Raw genomic sequence first — 24,028 nt, 5'->3', positions numbered from 1 at the left:
GGTGAGAGACAGGAAAGACCTTGGTGCTCTGTAAGTACTGCTCAGCAATAGCTAAAACATCCCTTTGTTATCAAAATTGTTTTCAGCAATAGTAAAAAAAATAGCCCCATACCAGCTACTGTGAAGTAGTAGCCCAAACCTTGCTAATCTTGCTAATAGAAACTGTACTTGTCTTGGCAAGAAAAGTGAGAGATCTCTACTGTCTGCCTTCTTTACTGATTTAATATCCAAATATCACACAATCCTTTACTTAGTTCATTATCAACTTCCTGTGACTTTTAACTTGTAATAAGCAGTAAGGTCATTAGCCAGAAATATCTGCAGCCATCCATCTAAATGCTTCTTTTACTCACCACTATTTGTATATGTCTCTGGAGATCAGCCAGGTATTTAACTGAAGTAAAAATACAAACCTTTAAATCGTAGTTTTTGTTCTGTAAGATTTACTTGCTTTCAAAAGGTCAGATTTTCTCATTACTTTGCTTTTGTGGTTTTTTTGCGTCTGAAATCCAAGCACATGAGTTCATGCAGATGTTTCATAGCAATACATTCCCTTGATAAGAAATACTAATGTCAGCATCGTAACCTGTTGAGGGAATCACCAGTGTTTGCGAGGGCCACACTGGGAAAGTGTTCCCTTCTCAGACTCAGTCCTGCTCAGCTGAGCATATGTGTTTATGTACGAGACTTCAGGATTTCCATCTGGAGAGAGCAGAGAACAGGAAACTAATGCCAAGGAGTCCTTGCTCCCCGTTTCTCATCTTCAGCCACTCTGGATGTACCAAGTTGTTATCTTAACTGAAGAGTTGGCATTTTGGGTATTAAGTTCTGGTGGTTAAAATAAGGAGATAGGTGTCTTAATCAGTCAGTTTTACTCTTGGATTTTCTTTTTTATTTTTTTTTGCATCTAAACTATTTGTATGCTTCACTTTATCTCTGTGTTAAATAGCTTTAATCATATCCCTCAGTGATATGAGGTCTTAGATTGTTATGATCTCAAAATACTTAACGAAGATTAGTAAGTGTTACCAATGAACAAGAAATGGATTCCCATCCCACAGAAATTTTTGACATATCAAAACATTTACCTGCACTGAATCAGGACAAAAATCAAAGCAAAAATTGGACAAAAATTCGTTTAGAACATTCATTTCAATTCTTTAATTTAACTGCCTTACATTTCAGTTTCAGTAATTTCAACTTCTCCCTGCAATTTTTTGAATCAGCAAACTGAAAGTTCTTATTTAAAACAGTAGTTATAAAATATTGCAGCAGTGCCTTTTTAAAATACTGTGTTCGAAAATCTGTGCTGAAGCCTTCTTTTTCTTACAAGCAGCTTGGTTTTGAAAATTTGCCTTTTTCACTTAGAAATGAAAAAGTTTCTTTGGGAAGCTCACGTTTAATTATGTAATGTTTCTTTGTCAACACTGAGTGGATGGAAAGGCCAATTTAGTTGCTTGCACGTGTGACTGGTGCCATTCAAGGTGCCATCAGGTATCTTACTTTCCCTTGTGCTGCCACTACACCGGCGAGAGCATCCTTATTGTCTTACAGACCATAGCAGAGGTCTCAAATACCCTATCATTTGCCATCACCTTGAACAACTGAATTTATCCCAGAGAAACTGATTCATGGAAGAGTGATGGTTGGGATTTCACCAGTGCCAGCTGATGGGTACATGACTGCTGTTCTTCCAGCCCAAGATAACTCAAAATCTCGTTTTTCAGCCTATTGAGGTATTTGAAAATACATACAGCTTTTGGTGTTAAGCTTTCCTGAAAGTAATTCTGTAGCAGCTTTGCAGTGGGGGAGATTAGGAAAAAAAGCAGATGGCAAATCATTTGCCTCAATTGACTTGATTGATTTTGTGTGATGCCACTGAATATACATCCTGTATATCTTCCTCTGATACCATCTTCTGCCTACAGTGAAACTTGTTTTCCTGTGCTCTGATCACATTAGACCAGAAGGCTTTATCTCCTAAAGTCTCTTTCCACCTAAATCTATGATTCAAGTTTATGATTGCCACTACACTTTAAATTAATTATCCTTATTATATCCTGCTAAGAGCCAAATCACTTACTTTGCTTTTGTGCAAAGCTTTTTAATTTTGTCCCTCATTCTTTTGTTGTTAGATGTACTAAAAAAAAGTAATTTTTTCCTTAAATCTGTACATTCTTCTGCCTTGCCATAGTTCTCCTTCTTTGATGTCCTGGCTAAGTGTATAATCAAAGACTAATAATAGATGTCTTCTAAATCTAGATGTATGTAGCTTCTTGTAATTTAACTGGGTTTTTATGTGGTTTTTGAGGTCCAGCTTCCTTCTTAAATATTCATAAAGAAATTAATCTGTACCAGGATAAGAGAGAAGACCTGTTTAGAAATACAAGCAAAAAGTGAAAAATTAGATGGTTGAATTTCTTAGTGGAACGTCATAGCCCATGAAATTCTTGAGAAACCTGCATTGATTTTTTTCTTATTCAGCCATGTGATAAAGGGTGTGGAAGAGTTACATTTCAAGAGTTTTCTGGTAATAGGAGTTTTGTAAGTATAATAAAAACAAGTATTACTTACCAATATGACAGAAATATTCCCTAGTGCTAGTTGACATGGTAATAAAAAGACAGATGGAGCTTAATGTTGATAATGAGGTGATACATGTGGGGAAAACAGTTCAAACTCACATACTCAGTGATGGGTTCTGAAGAAACTATTTTGTCTCAGGAAAGAGATCTTGGACCTGTGGTAGGTAGTGTTCTGTAAACATCAGCTCACTGTCCAGACACAGTCAAGCAAGTAAATAGGACAGTAGGGATTAGTAGAAAAGGAGCATTTTAAAAAGTATAAAGAGTGTAGAAGAGAAAAGAATTATGCCACTTTTAACCCCTGGTAGATATGCCTTCAAAGCACTGAAGCAAGGTGTGGTTTTCTAACCTGAAATAGTAGGTAGAAAAAATACAGAGGTGCACAATAAGAAGGATTAAGTACAGTTTCTGTGTAAAAAACAGCAGGATAGATTAGAAATCTGTAATCCAGAGGTCTGTAAAAGCAGAATACAAGAGGAGTGTGGTTGTTCACTCTTGTGGCCATTCAAATGTAGGTAAGCTGAATTCTACAATGGTACTTTAGTTACAGATGTTCTGTCACTTTATGTGAAGCAGTCACATTGCTTGTATACTCCTTATAATGCAGGATAATAAGCCTCTGAATATTGAGCAGATACTTTCATTGTTCTGTGAGTAATGACTAGGAATAGATCAACTTCTTTGTTTAGTTTTGAATCCAGGGGAGAAGGGAGGAATGCCACTGGAAGAATGTGGTATTCACTGCCAGCAGTGTGTGCAAGCTTGGTACATTATGGTTACTGGGAAGATGAATCTTGAAAATGTATGGATTTACATCCCAGCAAAAACATTTCACATTTCATTAATATGAAAAAGTACTTGAAAAGGAGTGCAAAATCTGAAATGCCAAGAACCTTACCTTTTTGTTTTTAATTACCTGAGATCTTTATTTTGTAAGCAGAGGAAATAAGGTGCTGCCCTTTTTCTGGCTTTGCATAGCTCTTTGTAAAGAAGCCACTGAAAACCCAATGTTACTACAATATTCATCAGAGGCAATAGTGTGAGACATCATGTTTGTTTAATATTTTATGGTCTCAGAATTTGCCCACAAAGGGATCTCAGTTCTTTTTTTGCTGAAAATCAAGTCATAACCAAGTAATTATCACAAATGTGATAATTTTCCAAGTGAGATAAAGTATACTAATACTGCCTACCTAGTCATTATGTAATGCTCAAGACAAAAAAAAAAATCTATATAATCCACACAGAGCATAATTAGTTTGCTTCTAGTATTGCATTAGCTAGCTTCTAGTATTGCATGTACCTTGGCTGATGCAAAATTCTGATACTTTGTGAAACAAGTCCTTCTGATTAATCTTGAAGCTGAATGAATACACTTCAGTATTATGCATTGATATAGTGCTACAAAAAATCCACCAATGCATTCCCTTGTGCATTAACCTGTCAACCTAAGTTTAACTATTTCACATGAGCAGTTTCTCACTTACAGATCAGCAAAAAAAGGTTTATTTATACTAGCTTTCAACAAGATTCCCCTTTCCTTACATTTCTTGAAAATCGAACAATGTTATGTTCAGCACAGTTCATGTTAACATGTCTGTTCTAGTTTTAGGTGTCTCTCCTCCTCAGCTTCAGAGATGGGTTTTTTAAAATTCCTGAAATAGCCCTTAGTTTTTCCACAATAAGAGGTTTGCCTTTAACTCCCTGTCAAAGTGATCAGGTTTGATTGTGGAGGGACATTATGTGGGATACCTCTGCAGCTGAGCAGCATCTCCGGCAGACTGAACACACAGTTCATTAGCACCATTTCACCCAGGGACTGAGTGGGCTATCTGTACAGGCATCTGAGTCCTGCAGACATAATCGTGACAGTAAGAGGACTGAATGGGTTGTTTCATGTCTTGTTGCCCTGATAACTGGGCCCTCAAGGCTAGATTCTTATTGTCACTGGAACTGGTTTGTCACAGCAGGCAGCAGATGGCCAGGTGGAATTTTTCCCCAATTCAATACATACTGAGAACATGCTGGTGGTGCTCTCAACATATAAAGAATAAATAAAGGGTCTACACTACTCTCAGACAAAACAGGAGGAAAGCAGGAGAGTCCCCTTTTTTCTCTTTTCTCTGTAAAGTAGAAGACTCCTGACAGAAAAGTGCAAGAAAAGTTTGCTTCTTTCTGGTCACTCCTGGAGAACACAGTCTATACAGATCATTCAGAGACAATGAATGGAAGACGCCTTTTTGGAAGGTGAACCAGATGCATTTCTCTCACATACATAGAAGTTAGCTGCAGCTTCTTCTGCAACAGAAGTTCTGCAGCAGACGTTTCTCTGAGAATAAAGAGGAATGGAAGGAGAAAACAAATAAACAGAGTTTATCAGCAGCAGTTAAGTAGGAAAAATATTTTTTTCTAGATGTCTGCTAAAAGGACACCTGTGTTTCCTCGGGGAAACCACTAACCAAGAGGGTGAGATTTGGAGGTTCTGGAAAGCACCAGGAGTGTCAGGAGGTCTCTTATATTGGGTAGATAAAAGTTAAATTTACCAGTACTAATATTCCCAACTAAATCCCACATTTTCTGGTGGGTGGATTTTGTGACACTTGTTCTGCAGCTAGGTCACCTTTCAGAGAAGGATCTGTCTTCAGTAGGATTTACCTCAATTGAAGGCAATATAATATATTATAAGGAAGTATAAAATTCTTCTCTGTATAGCTATTACAATGTACAGAATAACATTCTGTGAAGTTCCTTCTGGAAATAACAGGTGTCCATGAATATGTTCATGCATGGATATTTGTGGGTGTGCATATATATGCTTAAATCAGCTATATAGGCAGCTCACAGTATCTTTTATTTTGCAGTTTAGCTTTTTCAGTAGGAGTTGAGGTGTCATAAAAATTCCATGCAAATGCAGTTTTAATTTTTTTTTCACATACCAATGTTCCTGTTCTTTCAGATAATATAGAAATTCCATGCTAAATTTTGCTTTCTTTTTCTCAATCATAGTTTGCTAGGATATTTTTCATTCTGGAGAGATGAGTATTTAGAACTGGGTATGTTTCTAAAGGTGATGTATTTACTAGGAGGTTTTTATGGACAGACCCTAAAACACTGGTGTGTGTCTAGTAAGGTATAAGGTATTTAGGGCAGTAGTGAATATAGTTCAGTGCATCACTTCACAGCATTTCCTGACTGCCCTCAACTGTTGAACCCAGGAGTTACTGCTGCTGTAGCTAAAGCAGCAGGACACAGTACACACTGTATCTCATTACTCCAGTTCACAGTCCAGAATATTAGTTAAGCCAAAAATGAAGGTAACATTGTGTGAAGACACCAGACTGGGAACTAGAGAAGCTAATGCACCAATGGACATCCTTTTCTGCTGGCTGTGCTGTGGAGTGTGATAATATCCAGCACAAGAAGTGGGCAGACTGATAAAGCCAAGAGAATCTTCAAATGACACAGCTTAATTATCCAAAAAGTGTCTGCCAGATTATGTGCTTATGTGGAGCTTATCTTCAGTGCAGGAATAGAGCTAATTATTTTCCTAGTGTGTCATGGTACTAACATTCAGAGAACCTAAAATCACATGGAAACTTTTTTCTTCTTTCATATGGCAGTAAATGCCATGTTTTATTTCTAGTGTCACTCATCGCTCTTTCAGCTGTATGGTTGTCCAAGTGTCTCCCCATCTTAGCTGAATCACTGCTGTATGGACAAGTGTTTCCCTGCACACGATTCTGTTCTAAGCAGTGCATATTCCTGTGTGTGCTGGGGGCTCTTTGCAAATGGGTGGGGAGCTGTGAGCCAAGCGTGGTGGCAGGGCAGGGCTCTGTCCCACCCCCAGCCTCCAAGTCATGCCAGCAAGGCAACCCTTGGAAGCCAGCCGGTGTTGGCTGTGGCTGTGGAACATTTGGGTGGTGTTTGTAGTTAAATGGAGCAGGCTTCTGGGTAAGTGGAAAGGAGCAAACCTAATTTTTGCTTCAGTACAGTGGACTAGTTTTGCAATGCTGTCTACTAGCAGGAGACAACTGGCCCACACTCTCTTTGCACCATTTTAATGCAATAAGTCTAAAATTATATTCTTGGTATCAAAGTATGCTATACGGTGATATCTGAGTTGAGGCCAGCCTCTTGCCATGCTGCCTTGCTTAACTGCACACATACTCCGATTGACCACCTACCAAGGGACCATCTGTAAGGCACCTAAGGCAGAGGGACCACCTGTACCATTACCGAGTGCTTCTCCTTTACTGATTTACAAAATGACATGGCAGGCCTGTGAGGGAAATGTCTACTTTTTCAGTGACTGGTGAAATGCTACTTTTAAGAGTTAAGAAGTAGAGGTGATGCTGAAGACATGAAGGAAATAATCCTTTCCATCTGTCCCTAAAAATATTCACTTCATACAGTCAGTTTCTGTTTTTTCAGAGAAAGATGTTATTTATAACATTTACTTCAAATGAGAAACAATTTCTAGTACCCTGTAGGGAAGATGGGGTCTGATTATACCAGTGCATCACCAAACCCACATGTAGTATGTTTTGTCCAGTTTGCATATGCATAGGTGGTTATAAATGGTGCCAAGAAGTGGAGATCTGTCACATTCATTTTGGTTTTATATACCAGCAGCAGTGAAAGCCCATTGTAGCTTTTTAAGGAGTTGCTAGAAGAGTATGGTATTTTTAAACGTTGAAGTCCCTATAAATCAAAGCATGTCTTATGTGGAAGTTTTTTCTAAGTGAATGTAAAAAAATGTTCTTTTTATGAGTAATCATTATTTCCTCTTTTGTAAAGCATTTTCTTAAACTAGGAAAAGCTTTGTTAAAAAGTCCTCGTATGATGATAGTATGTGAAAAAATGGGAAATATAATTTAGGCTGGGCTTTTTTTTTATAAATTATTTTTCTTTGTTTTATTGCTAATGCAAACACATTTCAAAATCAAAGTAACTTGTTAGACTCCACAGATCTTTATACTGCTACTGAGATTGTGTTTTGATTTCTTTGACATGATCCCTGATTGCTGTGAGAAGAATCAGTTCAGTATTTTTGTTCTTAGATTCCCCCTCCTTTGTCTTGCAGCTACTTGTGGCAGATTCCATTAACAATTGCAGTAGGAAATACGAGCCACATCTCATCAGAGGCAATTATATGGGTGTCTAACAAATCAGGTAAAAATAAACTTTCCTCCCAGTGGAATCTCATAAAGCATACTTGTGTTTTCTTCAAATGTATCTTTGGAATCGATCCTAGATAATTGTTTAGTTGCTCTGCACCCAGTTTTAACTGCTTAAAATGAATTGCAAAAAAAAACCAGAGCTGGGAAGGGAGGGAGGAGGAATGAAGGATGAGCAACAATCTAGATTTATAATATTGCAGAATTTAGACAGTATAATGTAAAGCTTTTACAAAGAAACGTAAAGTGCTAAGTATTTTATATTTGGTGACACATATCAAATCACTGATGAATGCAATTCACTTTATTGATGGGTGAAAGTTAAATGTAATATTGTATCATGAAGCAGATATGGCGAGTATGATTTAGTACATTTAGAATTCTAGCATATTTAACTCAATCCATAGTCTCAACCAGGCCTAAGAAATGGTTGCTGCCATAAAAATTGTCCTTACTGATCTATAAAAAGTATTTGTTCACTCTATTAGGTAAGCATATGCTGGACCTCAAAAGTGCATTGTTCTGCTTACAATGTATTTTCTTCCTCCTCAGTTCCTTCATGATCATAACAGTATTAGTTACTGTCTGGAGGAGAGTGAGTGCTAGATGCCAGTGGTTTTTTACTAACTAAGAAAGGAAGCCCACCAAAGAAATTTCATTAAATATTTATCTATTTCCTTAGCACTTCATACTACATTGTGTGAGAGTTTTGGACTAGAATTAAAGAGAGTCAAGGAAGACATGTGGGGACTTGAATGGAATTATTATATAGAAGGTTGCATGCATCCCCTTGACATGTGGACTGCAGACCCTTTGTTGTATAATTATAAAGGCATAGAGATTTCCCTCTAATAGAAAATTAATGTGAGAGAGGAGAGTCAAACCTGTGTGAGATGTTTTTTCTCTTTTCTAAGTTATTAAAATATATTAGTTGCATGGAGCTTAGCAGCCAGAAGGACTGGAAATGAATGATGTATGGTCAGTAGAAATCTGAGTACCCCAGCTTTCTAGTGATACAAGGTATGTGTTTCTTTACCCAGATCATTTGCAGCCTATGAGAAAGTAACATGTTTTATGCTGCTCCCATGATAGAATAGTCCATCTTGGTGTGCCTACAACCAGAGCAATTTTCATACCTGGGAAACATACTCTCATCAAAACATACAGGTTCTACCTCACTTTTCAGAAACTTTCTATTTTGGCTGTACTTTTTTAACATTAACACTTCCAGAATACTTCAAGACCTGTTTGCACTTTCAGAATCTGCCTTAATGACCTGTTCTACTTTTGTCCTTTAGGGCTTAATTGAACTCTCATTGAAGTTATTAGAAAGGTTCCCACTAACTTCAGAGTGAGTTGATCATCCCATCTCATTAGGTTGCACATGCATGCTTCCCTCCCTTCACTCCCTCCTTCAAAGTTCAGTGTATTACTATTACCTACATAGATGCTTCCTCATTGCATTTTACTTGCAGAGTGCTGTGGAGGAACAAGTCCATAAAACTGCTACCCACTCTTTTAAGATCTACTGCTTCTGTTGGAATGCCTTCAAGAAATCAACAAATTAATGATGGCCAGTGTGAGCAATTATTTTGGGCTGGCTACTATATGGAAATTAAAGAGGACCCTTTCCGAGTCATCAGTCTCCTGTGTAGCAAATCAATGACACTGTGATCTATTGTCATTATCCTTGTTCTTCCTCATTAGTTTCACTCACTCATTCACTTGCTGTGCCTCATTGAAAATGAGACTGTAAACTTATGACTACAGCAAGAATGTCCTCTTGCTTCTACTTATTGTGGTCTAGCTCAGATGTAGAATTCCTCGACATAGAAATATCAGTAAGAACATGTCTGAATATATACTGAATGTATGACTGATTGTACATGCTGCTATGTATTGAGGCTGGTATACATGATTTTGTGATATTCCTGGGAGGTTTTTCTGCAGCTGGTGTGTTTGTTTCATGGGGATAAGGGAGGAATTCTGAGATTCCAAAGGACAATTTCCAGGTTTGATTCTTGTGGACTGGAAGAATCTTGAAGACTTTCTGTTGTACAGAGGACAGTTTCAGTATTGTCCTAGTGGGTAATCTTGGAAAAAGTCTGCAAGCTGGAGGTGAAACAAACTGCTGCAGAGGATATTTGGAAGATGTGGTCACATTGTTCTTCAAGTGTGTGTAATTGAATGCAGATATGCATGGACACCAGGCACCCCACCAAACTCACTCTTATCACTCCCCTCTGAAACTGGACAGGGGAGAGAGAATATAACAAAGTGTTCATGGATCTTGGATAAGGTCTGAGTTAGAGATCCCTCAACAAGTACTGTCTCAGAAAAACAGACTCGAAATGGGAACAGGATAATGAGAAGTAAAACCGGACCTTAAAATGCCTCCCCCTCTCCCCACCCCTCCCTGTTTCCTAGCTCTGCCTCCTCTCCTGCAGATGTGCGAGGAGAAGGGAATGGGGGTTGTGGTCAGTTCATCACACATTGTTTCTCCCACTGCTCAGGGAGAGGAGTCTTTCCCCAGCTCTAACATGGGGTTCCTCCCTCAAAGTCACAGCCTCCTCTCAGGCATCCACCTGCTCTGGTGTGGGTCTCCTCCACAGGCTGCAGGTGGATCTCTGCATCCGTGTGGATCTCCATGGGCTGCAGGGGCACAGCTGCCTCACCATGGTCTGCACCACAGGTTGCAGAGGAATCCCAGCTCCGGTGTCTGGAGCACCTCCTGCCCCTCCTTCTCCACTGACCTTGGTGTCTGCAGGTTTGCTCCTCTCATGTGTTCTCACCGTGCGCTTCTCTGGCCACAATTACATCTGAGCAGTAACTTCTTTTGTCCTCCTTCTTCTTAAATATGTTGTCACAGAGGCATTACTACCAGTTCCGGTTGGCCCAGCCTTGGCCAGTGGCATATCTGTCTTAGACCCAGCTGGTATTGGCTTTGCCGGACATGGGAAAAGCTTCTGGCAGCTTCTCACAGAAGCCATTTCTCTAGCCTCCCTTCTGCTACCAAACCTGGCCATGTAAACCCAACATAGTCATTATTACTGATCACACAGCCGATTTCAGCTGCCAATATGGAAAATGGTTCAAGTTGATGACTACCACATTTATATCTTGGCATATCACTTAAATCTTCCAATAAAATTAACCTTGTCTGTGGGTTGTCTGATAGAAATGAAACCACAGTGGTTTTGAAATAGCTACATATAGAAATACATCAAAACATGTTCCTTTTTTTTCCTGGTAGTATTTCAAATAATAATATCCATCAGAAGTTAACCCCCTGCCTTGCCCTACCTCACCAAGAATGCTTATTTGCTGATACAAGAGGCTTTTCCTTCACATACATCCAGAAAGACAAAAGAAAGATCTGTTGATTTTTGCATCCTCTCTGCTGCTGTGTCTGTGACCTCATCAAGGTGTTGTAGGATACCAGTTGGTATTTTCATGAACAAAGGATATGAGGCTCCTCTCCAGCTCTGTGAGAGTGACATTTAGGATGATTGAGTTGCTGCTCTGTCCTCATCTTGTCTGTCTCTGGCTACGTGCCAGAGATAGTGAGCATGCAGATCACTGATTGTTCAATATGCTGAGCAGGATCAGTTCAGATAACTGCATCTCACCAGAATTGCTGGCAACAACACTAGATCTGTCCATTCTTCACAGCACTGAAATGAAGGAACACACTGGAAATTACAGCTATGCAGTGTCCTTTTGAATTGTAGTTCATTGTCCTTTGCAGGAAGTCCTGTAGGGAGGACAGTGCCAGGCCTTGGAAACTTGTTTGACAAGGTGCATAATATCCAAGATGTTTCAAATCTAATATAGCTCTTCCCACTTGTTTGTGGAAGATATGTAGGCATAGTTTTGAAAGCTTTTCATTTTGCAAGTGCTTATGCCAGTATCTCTTCTCCTTACCCAGTGAACCATAGTATTTATGTAACCACATTTCTACTCATCGGTTCATATACCAGCCATCAGATGATGGTCCTTGTACTGGGTTCAGTTTGTCTGGTGTGTGAAATGGAGCTGTCTCATTTGCTCTCAGAGTGCTGCATAAAGGTCACCACCACCTTTCCCTGTTCACTCCCCATGGCCATGGATGGCTGTTCTGCTTCAAATGACTGTAAACCAGTCACAAAGGAAACATCTGTTCTAGACCTTCCTATCCATGCTGAGGTCAGAAACATCATGTTAAGATGGCTGCAGTGCTCTTTGTGCCTCAGTCTTGCAGGTCTGCTGAATGATAAATTTTGCTGGCACTGTGGAAATAATTTGTGTTATAAACTTCTGCTCTGTCATATTCCAGGGCTTGTTTCTGTTTCTCCTAGATAAGTTGCCTCTTTTGTGGTTGCTGTAATTATCTGCGAATATATATCCGTAGTGTTTTGGGATCAGCCCAAAATCAGTAATGGGTAGGAAGCCAGGAATCAGCTTTGAACCCATTCCATCCCTATGACTGCTAAGCAGTGTTTGTGGGAATGTGTTGGTGATTTCTGATGAAGGTGTACTAGATGTGGAAGCACAGGCTTACCTGTGCATGTTTCTGCAAATCTAGAACTGACTTTAACCTCAAGTGAGGAGGTTTAGCTAGCATCCATTTCCAATAGCTGAGCAGGGCTTTGGAAAAAGGCATACTTGCCCTGGGAATAATTTTTCTGGCGCTCAGTCTCCAAGTAGGAAACATCTCCATGCAACTCAGCAAGTGCTGCTGAATTGGCTGACACAGCTTTAGTCCCTGCCCTTTCCATCTCCACCTCCTGTTCATTAACTGATTAAGTTCCAAGGACATACTCCTTTGACAGACCTTCCTACCTCAGTTAAAGTGACTGCTGTTCAGATTGCTCCTAATATCTCCTCAGGATTGCCATGAGATGGGGGAAAGAAAGTTCAACAGGGCAATTCCCTTCCAACAGCAAGTCTCAATTTACTTTGCCACCTCCTACTAGATAATCTCTAGTTTAAGCCACTCAACAGTCAGATTCTCCTCCAGGAAGTGTTTTGTAGATGACAGATGCTTCTGAGCTGGGGTTTGCTGGCTGCCCGCTGGGGAGCAGAGCATTAGTTGCAGCTTTAGAAAAATACCCATTCTTTTCTTTTCTGAAACTCAACTGCTGAGCTTTACCTGTGTTGCTTCCAGACTCCACTCTTTTATCTTTCAAAAGCAGGAAGAAGGGAAGCACTGTGGAAAAAGATCAATATACAGGTCCTGCTTTGAGCCTCAGCCAGCTGTAGTGAGGGCCAGGGATACAGGACTTGGAATCCTGTGTAATTTTGAAAGAATGAGTCAGAATCATTCCCCTTGTTCTAAGAGCTGAAGATCCTAGCAGAAGACTGCTGCTTACATGGTGTATCACATAGTCATTAGCAGTTCCATCATAAAGGAACATTAATGGATGGAAGGGAAATTTGAAGAAAGAGTTTTGTGAGATGGAACATGATCATATTTCCTGATGTGCTCCATTTATTGTGCTAATCTCTATACCAAAATATTTTCTTTCAGCATGGAGCTATGTCAACATGGCAGGTGAGATAGATAGAATTTTTTCTTCTGGTTTGCCTACTCCCTGTGTGAAAAGTTCTTGCAAGAAGATTAGCAGGATTTAGTGAAGCCAGTATAAATTATTGTGAAATTCCTCATGGAACAGTTTTTTGTCAGAAAAATTTTGCTTGCTGTTGTTATCAATAAATAGTGCTACACTTGTGCTGTTGTTTTTGCAGCTAAATGGAGTCAGTTCCCCCAGTAGGGATTCTACTAGCTTAAACCAATATCTTAGTATGCTAGGGGTTGTATAAAGTAAAGAGTTAAAATAACACCTGTGAGTCTAAAGACTTGAAATGGTACTTGGAACTGTGTTTAGTCCATACTTTTGGCAGTACTCTCTTGCAGAAGTGTGCCCTTCTCCCACACCCACCTCACATGCTGCTTTTGATGGAATTGAAATTGTTTGGAGGGCTCAGAACTTCAAGCCACGTGCACCAGCTGGAGGAACTATCTCACACTTTGAGAGCAGACAAACTGGGGAGAAAAATGAGACCCTAACTGATTTTTTACTTCAAAACAAATGTCATAAAATTTAAATGTTTCCTTCTAAATATTTCCTATATATGTGGCAAAACTAGAAGTTTTAGAGCAGTGTTATTTTCTGAGGCATCCAGACAAATCATGACCATGGAAAAACACTTTCTGATGAAAGAAGATTAAAAAAATTCCCTTTAATCTCAAATACAACAGGATATATATTTTAGATTGACTTTTGAGAGGTGAACTAAAACCTTCAAAGATGGATTTCATTCCAAATGAAATGTTTTTGTTGTTTAGAAAGTTATGAATGGTTTAATGTAGGGCTTAACACTAAGTTACTACCTTTTTGCTAACTACAATACTTTTAACAGGAAACTAATAAATGTGTTTGTGGTAAGTGGAAACATTCCCCCAGGTATAGAAATGTTTAGTGCCTATAATTACCAAAAGAAAGAATTTCTTTTATAGGAAAGCATGAGAACTGACAGACACAAATATTGAATTCTACTAAATTATATAGAACTATATTAAGCACATGTATCAGGCGGTCCTGTAAAATAGCCATCTCTTTACGTAAGTTGGGAAGGTGTGAAAGATTTCTGTCCTTTATTTCAGGAGAAGGTCAATACCTGAGTGGTCTTATTGAAAATAATAGCAGGAGATTATGGTTGCATTAAACTGACCAAAACAGCAACAATGCCATCGTGATTTGGAAAGATACTCTCCTCCTTTATAGCGATACATATTGGGAGTGTTGTACAGCTGTTACATGTGAAATAGTTTATTTGGTACTTGTCATATTTGACTGGGAAGTATCATTCAATACTCTGTTGAAGCATAAGTAATTTCCTACCTTTGGAGGTGAAAATGTAATATAAATGCCCAAAGAAGAAAAGGTGTATGTATTTTCTAATTATGTATGATTTTGAAAATTTCCATTTTCCAGATATTGTTTGATGTGTGCTTATAGCCTATTTGGTATGCTTTTAGGTAGCATTGTAGAGGTGCAAAGATTAACCAGTTACAAGTAGCTGTTTTCAGGACTGGTGGCATTTAAAGGTTAGTTTGCAAGCAAAGAGCATAGACAGAAAGCTGTACTGCATTAAGGTGATATAAGGTTGCAAAGGAACAGGATTCAAGTCTTCTCTAGATAGGATGGAGCAACAGGCTGGATCTGACTTGGACTCATTGAAAAAAGAATTTAAACAGAGGAGCAAGTCTAAGAGAGTTTGCTTAGGACTGATCTGTACAGCGCCTTCTGGAAGAAAGGACACACAAGTTTTACAGCCTTGTTCCACATCAGAGTGTGTGGCAAAAGCATCTTAGGTGCTTTGACAGTATGAACACCTAGGAAGTCCACAGAGTTGTAGGACTCAATACAGATCTTCTCAGTCTTATTTCTGCAGGATATATTGGATCCCAAGTAATATGTCTGCTTGGTGCTTTACCACAGATAAAAGAGAAATAACAATCAAATTGAACAGGCAACAACTGAATTATTCTGGGCTTAATATTTTTAATAATTGTATTTTTCAGAGATTTTAATGGTTTCAGAGCTACCTAGGAGAAAAGAGGACTGTCTGTTTTAGTCCTGCATTTTTTTTATCTGAATCCATGTGCATAATGCAGATCCATGAATTTAAACATATAATGATGTGTTTTTAAGATTTGGGTCTTGCTGATCTTTGTACTTATTGCCCTTTAAAGTAGTAGTTATTTGTGGGCTTGCTGTTAGTCAAGGGAGAAGCACAACTTTTATCTGTAGCCCTGGTTAACTATCATTTCCTCAGAAATTACTTTTTTGTAAGAAGGACTAAAACAAATCAATTTCTTTAGTAAGCCTATGTACGAGATAGCATGAGTGAATTGTAAAGACCATGCTGCTAACTTTTTTCCCATTTGTTACCTTCAGGGAGTTCAAGCACATAAAAAATTCTCTAATGGAATTAAATTTATAACAAATTTTATGTATTTTTTTAAATGAATGACAAGACTACTCCTTCTCAGTGTACAAGCTAATTTTATTGGTTGAAAAAAGTGTTTCTGAATTTTTAGTGAGTTCTTGTTAATGGTTAGTTTTGTCAAAATAGTTTACTAGTTTGAAGACTTCTTCCAGGGGTGTTGAAGCCTGATGCCTTGTGCCGTGATAAAAAAGAAGTGCTTGTTGTGAGTTCAGGGCATTTCTGTTGTTGAAATTTTGAAATCCCTATTCCTGCAGATAGTTGTGGAGTGCCTGACTGCACAAAAACTGTAATAAATTTAAACTTTCAGCCCTAAAGTGATTACTTAAAACAAGGAGAAAGATGAAGAACAGGTTAGGTGATATAAGGTTAATTAGTCTAGCTCTAAAGAGGAAGCTCTCAGTGCTTAGTAGGTAGAAGCTGTTCAACTGGAAGTACTTTAATTTAAAATCCAGTGTAAAAACTTAATCAAATACATGCAGAAACACTTAAGAATCAATTTTTTTTAATCACAGGTTTACTCTTCTCTCTATAGCACATTCATTGAATTCTTTGAGTTACAATTGCAGAAAACTGTTTAAGCATGGCCAGAATAAGGGTGCCAGACTTAAAGTGGGTACGGTACCTCTCATAAAAATAATACTTGCCAGGAAAGAAAAGCACACTTGAAGTTCTCTGTGGGTAAAAGGTCAGTGGGCATCTCTCTACATCAGAACAGATGAAGGAAATTATTAATCAAACAGAGTGTTTTTGTTAGACTTTGAATTCATTTTACTGCCTTCCACGTATATTTAAAGAAGGAGAAAATGTAACAGATGCACCTTTAGAATGTTTAAATTTAAAACCAAGACCCCTTCCCTTCTTCTTTGTTTCCAGAGCACCACAGAATTCCTGCTTTGGAAGAGGCAAGTTGGTTGCTGGGGAACATCAACCAGACTGGCTACTTCAGAGTTAATTACGATATTAGGAATTGGAGGCTGCTTATTAATCAGCTAACAAGGAACCATGAGGTAAGATTCTCTTCTCATCCCTAAAATCTGCTTTCATAGATGAACCTTCACTATTTCATCACCTTAAATGGTTCAATTTTTGTGCTTGCCCCTCACAGGTTATCTCTGTCAGTAATCGAGCAGGCTTGATTGATGATGCATTCAATCTAGCCAGGTATGTTTTCCTGAAGATCATCTATCCTCATACACATTGCTGCAATAACTCATGCAACCATTAACTCAGCAGTTGAGTGTGTTTCAAAGTTAAGTGTGTTTTAAACACATTTTAGTTTCCCTCCCCTGCTTTTTTTTTTTTTTTTAATAGCACATAAAAATGGTCTGTAGCACATTCACTACTTTTGATCAATAATTGCCGTAGGGTATTTCTGAGTCTGAAGAGATTTAATCAATTTTGCAGCAAGTTCAATTTAACACTTTGCAGATAAATAATCTCTTTCCTCGTTCTCTAATGACTGAGGGTTTTTTCTTCCATTTCTTCGGGTTGTCCCACCTCTCCTTTCTTTTGCCACTGATCCTTGTGCTGTATTTAATTTGAGATGGAAGGTACCTTCAAGCTTCAGTAATTCTTTTGCCCTAACTTGTACTGTTACATAATTTTTCCAGTATCTTTCTATAGTTTGCTAGAAAAGACTCTTTTTTCCCTCTGAGATGCTTTTCAAACATAATGGAAAAGCAGTTCCATTGAGCATTTCTGGAATTTATGCAACATTTTGTGTTTTATTATGATAAGAGATAATAATTAACACATACAGTGCTGGTTAGATAGTGCCTTCTTTAAAAATGGAGGCAATGGACTGGTCCCCATTTTGAAATCCAATATGTTGATAGTGAAAGTGTAAAATGAGAGGAAAATAGTGGAAAATTTGTAGCTTTTTGATTTTGGGGTACCTGGGAACATAGCATTAGAATAGGGTTTTGATTGCATAATTACAGATTTAATTGCAAAAATTGCAAATAATGTGATTTTACTTGCACTGTCATGTCAAAGGTAGCATGAAAATAATTCCTGAAACTACTGTCTTAACATTTTACTTCAAATGGTCTCTGGAGGTGTTTGGGCTGCAGTCACAGTGTCACAGCTCAGTGATGTTCTAGCATCACTGCAGTAAAACACAGTTGTGTGCCCTACCACTCTGTTCCTGCTGCTGACATAAAGTAGTGATTAGCCCTTACTTAACAGTCCAGAGATGTAGTAGGGAAGGAGGTATCATGGGGAGAGATGTATCCATTTGCTTTTGGCACTACCCTTCATTCTTGCTTTGTGACATCTTCCCATTGGTAACAGTAAAAGCTAGAAATAGGTCATTACGTCAGACTTCAGTAGATCATGATTTGTCTACTCTCTGACTAGAAGAATACTGCAGATTATTTTGTAATATCTAGAATATTAGAAGAGCTACCAGATGGTGAGTAAAGTTGTAATCTGTTCCAATTTTATTTGTTTTTGACACCTCAGAGAAGTAGTGTACAGTTACACAGAGCCAGTATGTCACCTTCTTTTTCCATACACTGAATGTAGTCAGATGTGTCTAGACTTCCCTGAAATTCTAGATCCTGAAAAAAGCTGTTTCTTAAGCCACTTTTTGTAGGTCCGTGTTTTTTTCCTGGGTGAGTATTGAGCCAGTGCTCTAGGATGTCTTGTTCATAGACAAAAGAACTGTCTGGCCAAGTTTTGTCTACCTAAAAACCACTCAAAAGATTAGATGAGTAATGCATTCCCCACTCATTTTCTGAAGTACTTTTACTGGGATACTTGGGAATACTAGAGTTGGTACCTTTTTTCAGAGGTAGCTACACTAGATCCTTGTGAAGTCTTTCATAAGATTTCACATTGTAAAAACTTGACTTTGTTTTGTTAATGATGGTCTGCAGCAGACTGCTGCTGCATTTGGTCATTAATGCACTGTGGAAAAAAGTAGTGGACCTCTAAATATATGTCGAGACACATGTGCATACATGGATATCACTTAAGAGAAAATATTCTTCCAGTAGGTATATGTAGCTAGACTCCTGTTTCCAGAGTCCTGTCAATAGTCTTACCTTGACTGTGTGCCTTACAAGCCAGTCTGTTTGGAGGAAGGATCTGTTTGCAAACAGTAGATTTATGGTCTGTAGTTCAAGAGTAGCAATAAGATATGTGGACCTGGCTAAACTTGCCATGTAGGGTATACTTCTTGTTGATCTTTATTATGTTACTAATCTATCATCTTCCTATCTAAAAAAAACCAAACAAACAATTATAGTGATGCTGAAGTTACTATGATTGGCTGGCTGATAATATGGTAAGTTTTTAGGAAAAGCTTGGTATTTTTTATTTTCATTCCCCCTTTCCCAGACAAAAAAAAAAAGGCCAGGATTTGGCCTAATACTTGCTACATTCCTTTATGATGAATAGGACTAGGGAGGCATTAAGAGATCCTTAGCAGTGTGTTGAGGCCTGGCCTCAGAACTTCTTGAAATAAGAAAGTAGTTGGAAAAGCTCTTGCTGGGAACAGGTGGTGGGAATTGAACCCTGATGCTGTAATGTGGTGCAGCTTCTCCTGCCGTGTCTGCTGCTTTGATGTGACACAGCAGTGTTCCTAAAACAAGCTCTGAGGGCTATCAGAATAACACAGAGTCTTCTAATTTTTTGAAAATGTCACAGTTCAAAACGCCACCATCAGCCTAAAAGCCGCTTAGCTTTCCCTCCCTTGGCTGCAGGGTGCAGCACAGAAAGTTGCCTCACTTTATTTTGGAGCAGTACCATAGTTGGATGTCGCATGCCTCATGGGTGCTGTGCTGCTTCAGTGTTGTGTCCGACGCACAGCGAGCATTTCTCCCTGTCTGTATGACATTACGTGATGGGGAGATTAAACACGTACTTGTCTCTGACTGTGATATGAGAGAAGGTCAGCAACCTTATTGACCAGACATAGAAGTAGTACTTGGTAGTTCAGATCTGATTTCTGAGAACACTGTCTGTTTTTAAAAGTAATTCAGTCTCAATTTTGGTTCCTAGTTGCAATGGTGTGTTATCTTCTTGTCTACAACTATAAACATGCATGTTTTGAGAGAGGGAAAAGAACTGTGGAATACATACTTTAATTCTAATCTCTAGATATTATTCTTAATGCCAAAGTAATGCAAAAATTAAAACATAATTTCTTGAATTCATGCTGGTCCTTTCATAAATGACTTCTAATGTAAGCAGTTCTACTGTGGGGACTATATTTCTTCAAAATACCCTGTCCTTCTTAGAAGCTTCCGAAGTACTTCCTAGTGTGCTCTTGAACTTGATGCAGATAATACCAGAAGGTTTGGACTCAATTTTTCCACTATTATAATATTGCCTGTCCTAGTATGATTATTTCTGTGTCATTATACTGCTAATTGATTTTGTTTGTGGAATGAGTGCAGCTTTTCTCTTCAGTAAAATTTAATAATATCTAGAGCTGGAGACAAATGAAAGAAAGAGCTCATATAAATTGTTTTAGAATGGCACATTTAATTTTTTTAAAGGTTGATTTCATTCCTCTGAAATGATTATCCTTCTACTCTCCAGCATAGTGATTTCTTGAAAATAAACAACATAAATGAATTGATACTACCAAGGAATATTTTAAACTTTATAGCTTTTAATTGAATTTTTTGTCCATTTTATATGGAAACATTCCATCTTCATTCTTGCTGTATTTTGGTTTATATAACATTCATCAAGGAGAGTTGAGAAGAATAATAACAACAAAAGAAAGTTACAACATGTTTGTTCTTCAGATTTTTAAGCTTAATTCTTGGCTGTAGTGCATACACATACCCGAACAGAACTTACGGCAATTCATGTCCCATGTTCTTCCGCAAGAATAGCACCTTGACACTTCCTCTTCCCTTCTTCATGAAGATTCTTTATCTTTTGGGTTGTATGAGGTTTCAGTAGAATTTAAAAAAGATACTGACTCTAGTAAATAGTACCAGTAAACTTTGACTGAGAAAGCCCAGAAGCTGCGAGAAGACAAGCAGAACTGTGGTTCTCATCTAAGCTTAAATGGAGGAGAGGGCAGATCAGGTAGCTCCAATAAGCAGTGTCACAATAATTAACAAAGATTGCACTGTTTCATAAGAATGTGAATAACGTTGTCAACTTCTCGCATCTTTCTCTTTCCTTAGGATAAGAGGTCAGTTAGTGAGTATGTGAGGTGGGATGCCTCCCAATTTAGGCATCCCAAAGGTAGACCTGTAAATCTGACATTCTCACCTTTCAGTGCACTGACAGTTAATGGAGAGAAACATGCACCTGACCTCTCAAAACCACTTAACCACAAAAGATAAATTACTCACTTAATGTTAGGAGTGTTGTGTCACCCTTGGTTCTTCCTTGATGGGCTCTAAATCTTCATAACTGATTTCCCTCAATAAACTGGTTGACTTGATCTAGTGTTATGTGAAAGAAAAGGTCTGATTTATGTTTAATGTTAATCAGTGTTGAATCAGATGTGACTGTGAATATCTCTTTTACTGTCATCTAAAATAGCTGTTGTTGTTTCCAGTTCTGTAAGCACTGAATGAGAAAGCATGAAGCAGTGTCGTTGGTAATTGTTCTTAGGCTCCAAGGATGGACGACTGTGTTTGAGTACTGTCCATTTCCATGCACAGATTAGGGACAGAGTGAGCTATAGTCTCTTCAAATGAAGCTTGCCCCTGTAGGCTTCACAAATATGGAGAGCTGTATCAGAAATGAGAAACAAGAAGAAAATGTACCTTCAAAATTTTCTGTGAACTAAGTGACTTCCATGCTGTAGATTGGCCTTCATAAGTGTTCTTCTCTGTCAGAATTTCCTACACCAGACCAAAACCAGGATCCTGGTGCAAAGAGATAAATGATGAATGATGAGGATTGTTTTCCTGCTATTAAACAATGCTTTGTGGCTTGTTTCTTTCCAAGCTGTGAGTTCTGCTGGCTCTATAAAACCCAAGTCTGAGGGCAAGGGAAAAGGTAGTACCAACCTACTTTTCAATATATAAATCTAAATCTCCCTTGACATAAATTTATCTTTATTAGCTGGTGCATTTGACTGCAAGATTGATTCCAGAAGTAAAATACTGAAGTAAGCTAATGGTGACTACAGATCACTTTCTCAACAACTTTTAGAGAGAAATTAATTTAAAAAGTAAGTCTTGCTTAATTAAGTATAGCCTTTTGAATCTGGAAAATCATGTCTTTAGAACCCCCTATTTTATTGTTTCTTAAAAAATTAATTCCTGGCTGTGGAGTCTTGACACTGAGGAGAGAACAAATTATCCACTCAGCTACCTGAGACAGCACCAACCCTCATAATGATTAGCTGTTCTTATTTCTGGAAACTGAGAGTTAACTCGTAACTAAGACTATAGTTCATATACTTCCATATAAAATCCAGAATTATTGGAAAAATGTTTTCTGCTAAATCGGAAAAATGTTTTCTTGAAATGTCTGGTGGAAATACATGCATTGCAAAACTAAACTATGGAATTGAAATTATCTTCATTGCTGTTTTCCTTCACAGAGATTAGGATTTCATTTTTTTGTAGCCTTTGAAGTCTTCCAACATAGGTGGGCTAATTGGTTCCATGTTACACTTGTTTGTATTACTTCAAGTCCTGTTCAGTGTATTGTCGGGAGAAGTCAAGGCATTTGAGGGTCCTTGTGGAATTCTGAGTCTGGATAATAAGTAGGTGACAAAATTAATGTACTTCAAAATGCTTCAAAATTTCAACAGCCACATTCAGAGTTGTTGACTTTGTTTTGTTGGGCTATTCAGAAACAGTCATATAGGATCCATTTAAATTAGTAAACTGCAGTTCTACTCTAGCCTTCGTCTTTACTCCTGATTGCATTTTCTAATAGTTCAACTCAGAGGAAAACGAGATGTGTTATGCAGCTCCCTTAATTAGTGGCTCTGAATACCAGCTAAGGGAGTATTAGATCAATACTTCGTATCACGCTTGATTAATAATGATATAGATTTACTGTTTTAATAAATGAGGCCTCATCTGAATTATTTCAGCAGATGCCATAGTAACTCCCATTCATTGTCAGGTAAATTTTGGTGATGGTTCACTAGCAATTGATTTAGATATGATTTCCAACAGAAGTTGTTTGGTTTCTTTTGACATAAATACTCCCTCAGTGGGCCAAAGTAGATGTGCCTTTTTTAGAGAAAATAGAAAGTTTCAATTATTTTAAAGTAGCCATCATTCATTCCATATGCTGCATGTCAGTCCCTATGTTCTGTGACATATCACAGCATTGATATCTGCTTTATGTGGGGATACATATTTCAGCTAACATTTGCCTGTGTTCATAACAAGAGTAGTCAAAGCAATTCCTGCAACTAAGCACACTAAAAGCCAATTCTGCTTTTGTAGTGTGTGTCATTTGTGCATCTGATCCTGTTACATAGCTAAAGTCAGTAAAGCAAATTGTAGAGCACATTCCAGGAAAGTGTTGGTGCTGCAAAAGTGCTTGAAAGATAGAAATACCTGCCGAGAGTCAGAGAAGCTGCTGAAGACTCTTCAGCATGTGCTAAAATCCAACCCTGTAGATCTGACTGCAAAGTGTTTAGTGCAGAGGAAAGGTTTTGGTCTAGTCATAGCCCAGCAAAATTTGTCTAAATTATTTCTGGTACTTATGACTAATTGTAGCAGTAATTGTTTTATCCTGTAAACTACATTGACTCTATTCTTAGCCAAACCCAGAATAAACTGTCAGGAAGACTTGACTCTGGTTTCAAGGGAGTGACAGAGTTATTTTTAGCTAATATTTGTTAACTCATTATCTTTTTACCACATAGTCTTAAGTCTCAGAGTGAAATGTGCTTGCCACACTCAGAGTTCAAGCTGGTCTCTGGAGTCAGCTTGGTATGAATGTATCCTTGTTGCAGTGCAGCTGCCAGGGGCTGCTGTGTAATGAGAGGGGAAGGTAACAGTCTCTGAAATTGGTTTTGGGAGTATTAATTGAACCAGGTCTGATTATGCTTCAAAAAGCACTGGAATCTGAGGTTAAACAAGAAGAGGAGTTAATGAGTGGAGCTTGCTGAAGGCTTCTTTGCAACTTCAAGTACTGGAAACAGAGCTGCAAATATGGCTTGGCTTGAGGAATATGTGTTGGTGGGGCGGGGGGAAGTTTTTGTACAGCCTTAAAACCTGTGACATTCTTTGGGAACCCTGTCTTCTCATAGCAAGCATACATCCATTCCCTGGGACTTCATATCATTTACATAGCCCTTTTTCTTCCCCACAGCTGCCTGGT

The 24,028-nt window shown here is 38.3% G+C and overlaps 1 protein-coding gene across 1 annotated transcript in view; it reads left to right on the top strand.

Moving 5' to 3' along the window:
* Nucleotides 1–24,028, top strand: part of TRHDE (thyrotropin releasing hormone degrading enzyme) — a 207,960-nt gene that overhangs the window by 144,182 nt on the left and 39,750 nt on the right. The window contains exons 10-12 of the mRNA XM_053977659.1: nucleotides 7,669–7,757; nucleotides 16,631–16,764; nucleotides 16,863–16,918. Coding sequence (XP_053833634.1) covers nucleotides 7,669–7,757; nucleotides 16,631–16,764; nucleotides 16,863–16,918 — 279 coding nt within the window. The remainder of the gene's footprint in view (nucleotides 1–7,668; nucleotides 7,758–16,630; nucleotides 16,765–16,862; nucleotides 16,919–24,028) is intronic.

The sequence above is a fragment of the Vidua macroura genome, chromosome 5, assembly GCF_024509145.1.
Source record: "Vidua macroura isolate BioBank_ID:100142 chromosome 5, ASM2450914v1, whole genome shotgun sequence".
Classification (NCBI taxonomy): Eukaryota; Metazoa; Chordata; class Aves; order Passeriformes; family Viduidae; genus Vidua; species Vidua macroura.
This window is presented reverse-complemented; position numbering and strand designations above follow the sequence as displayed.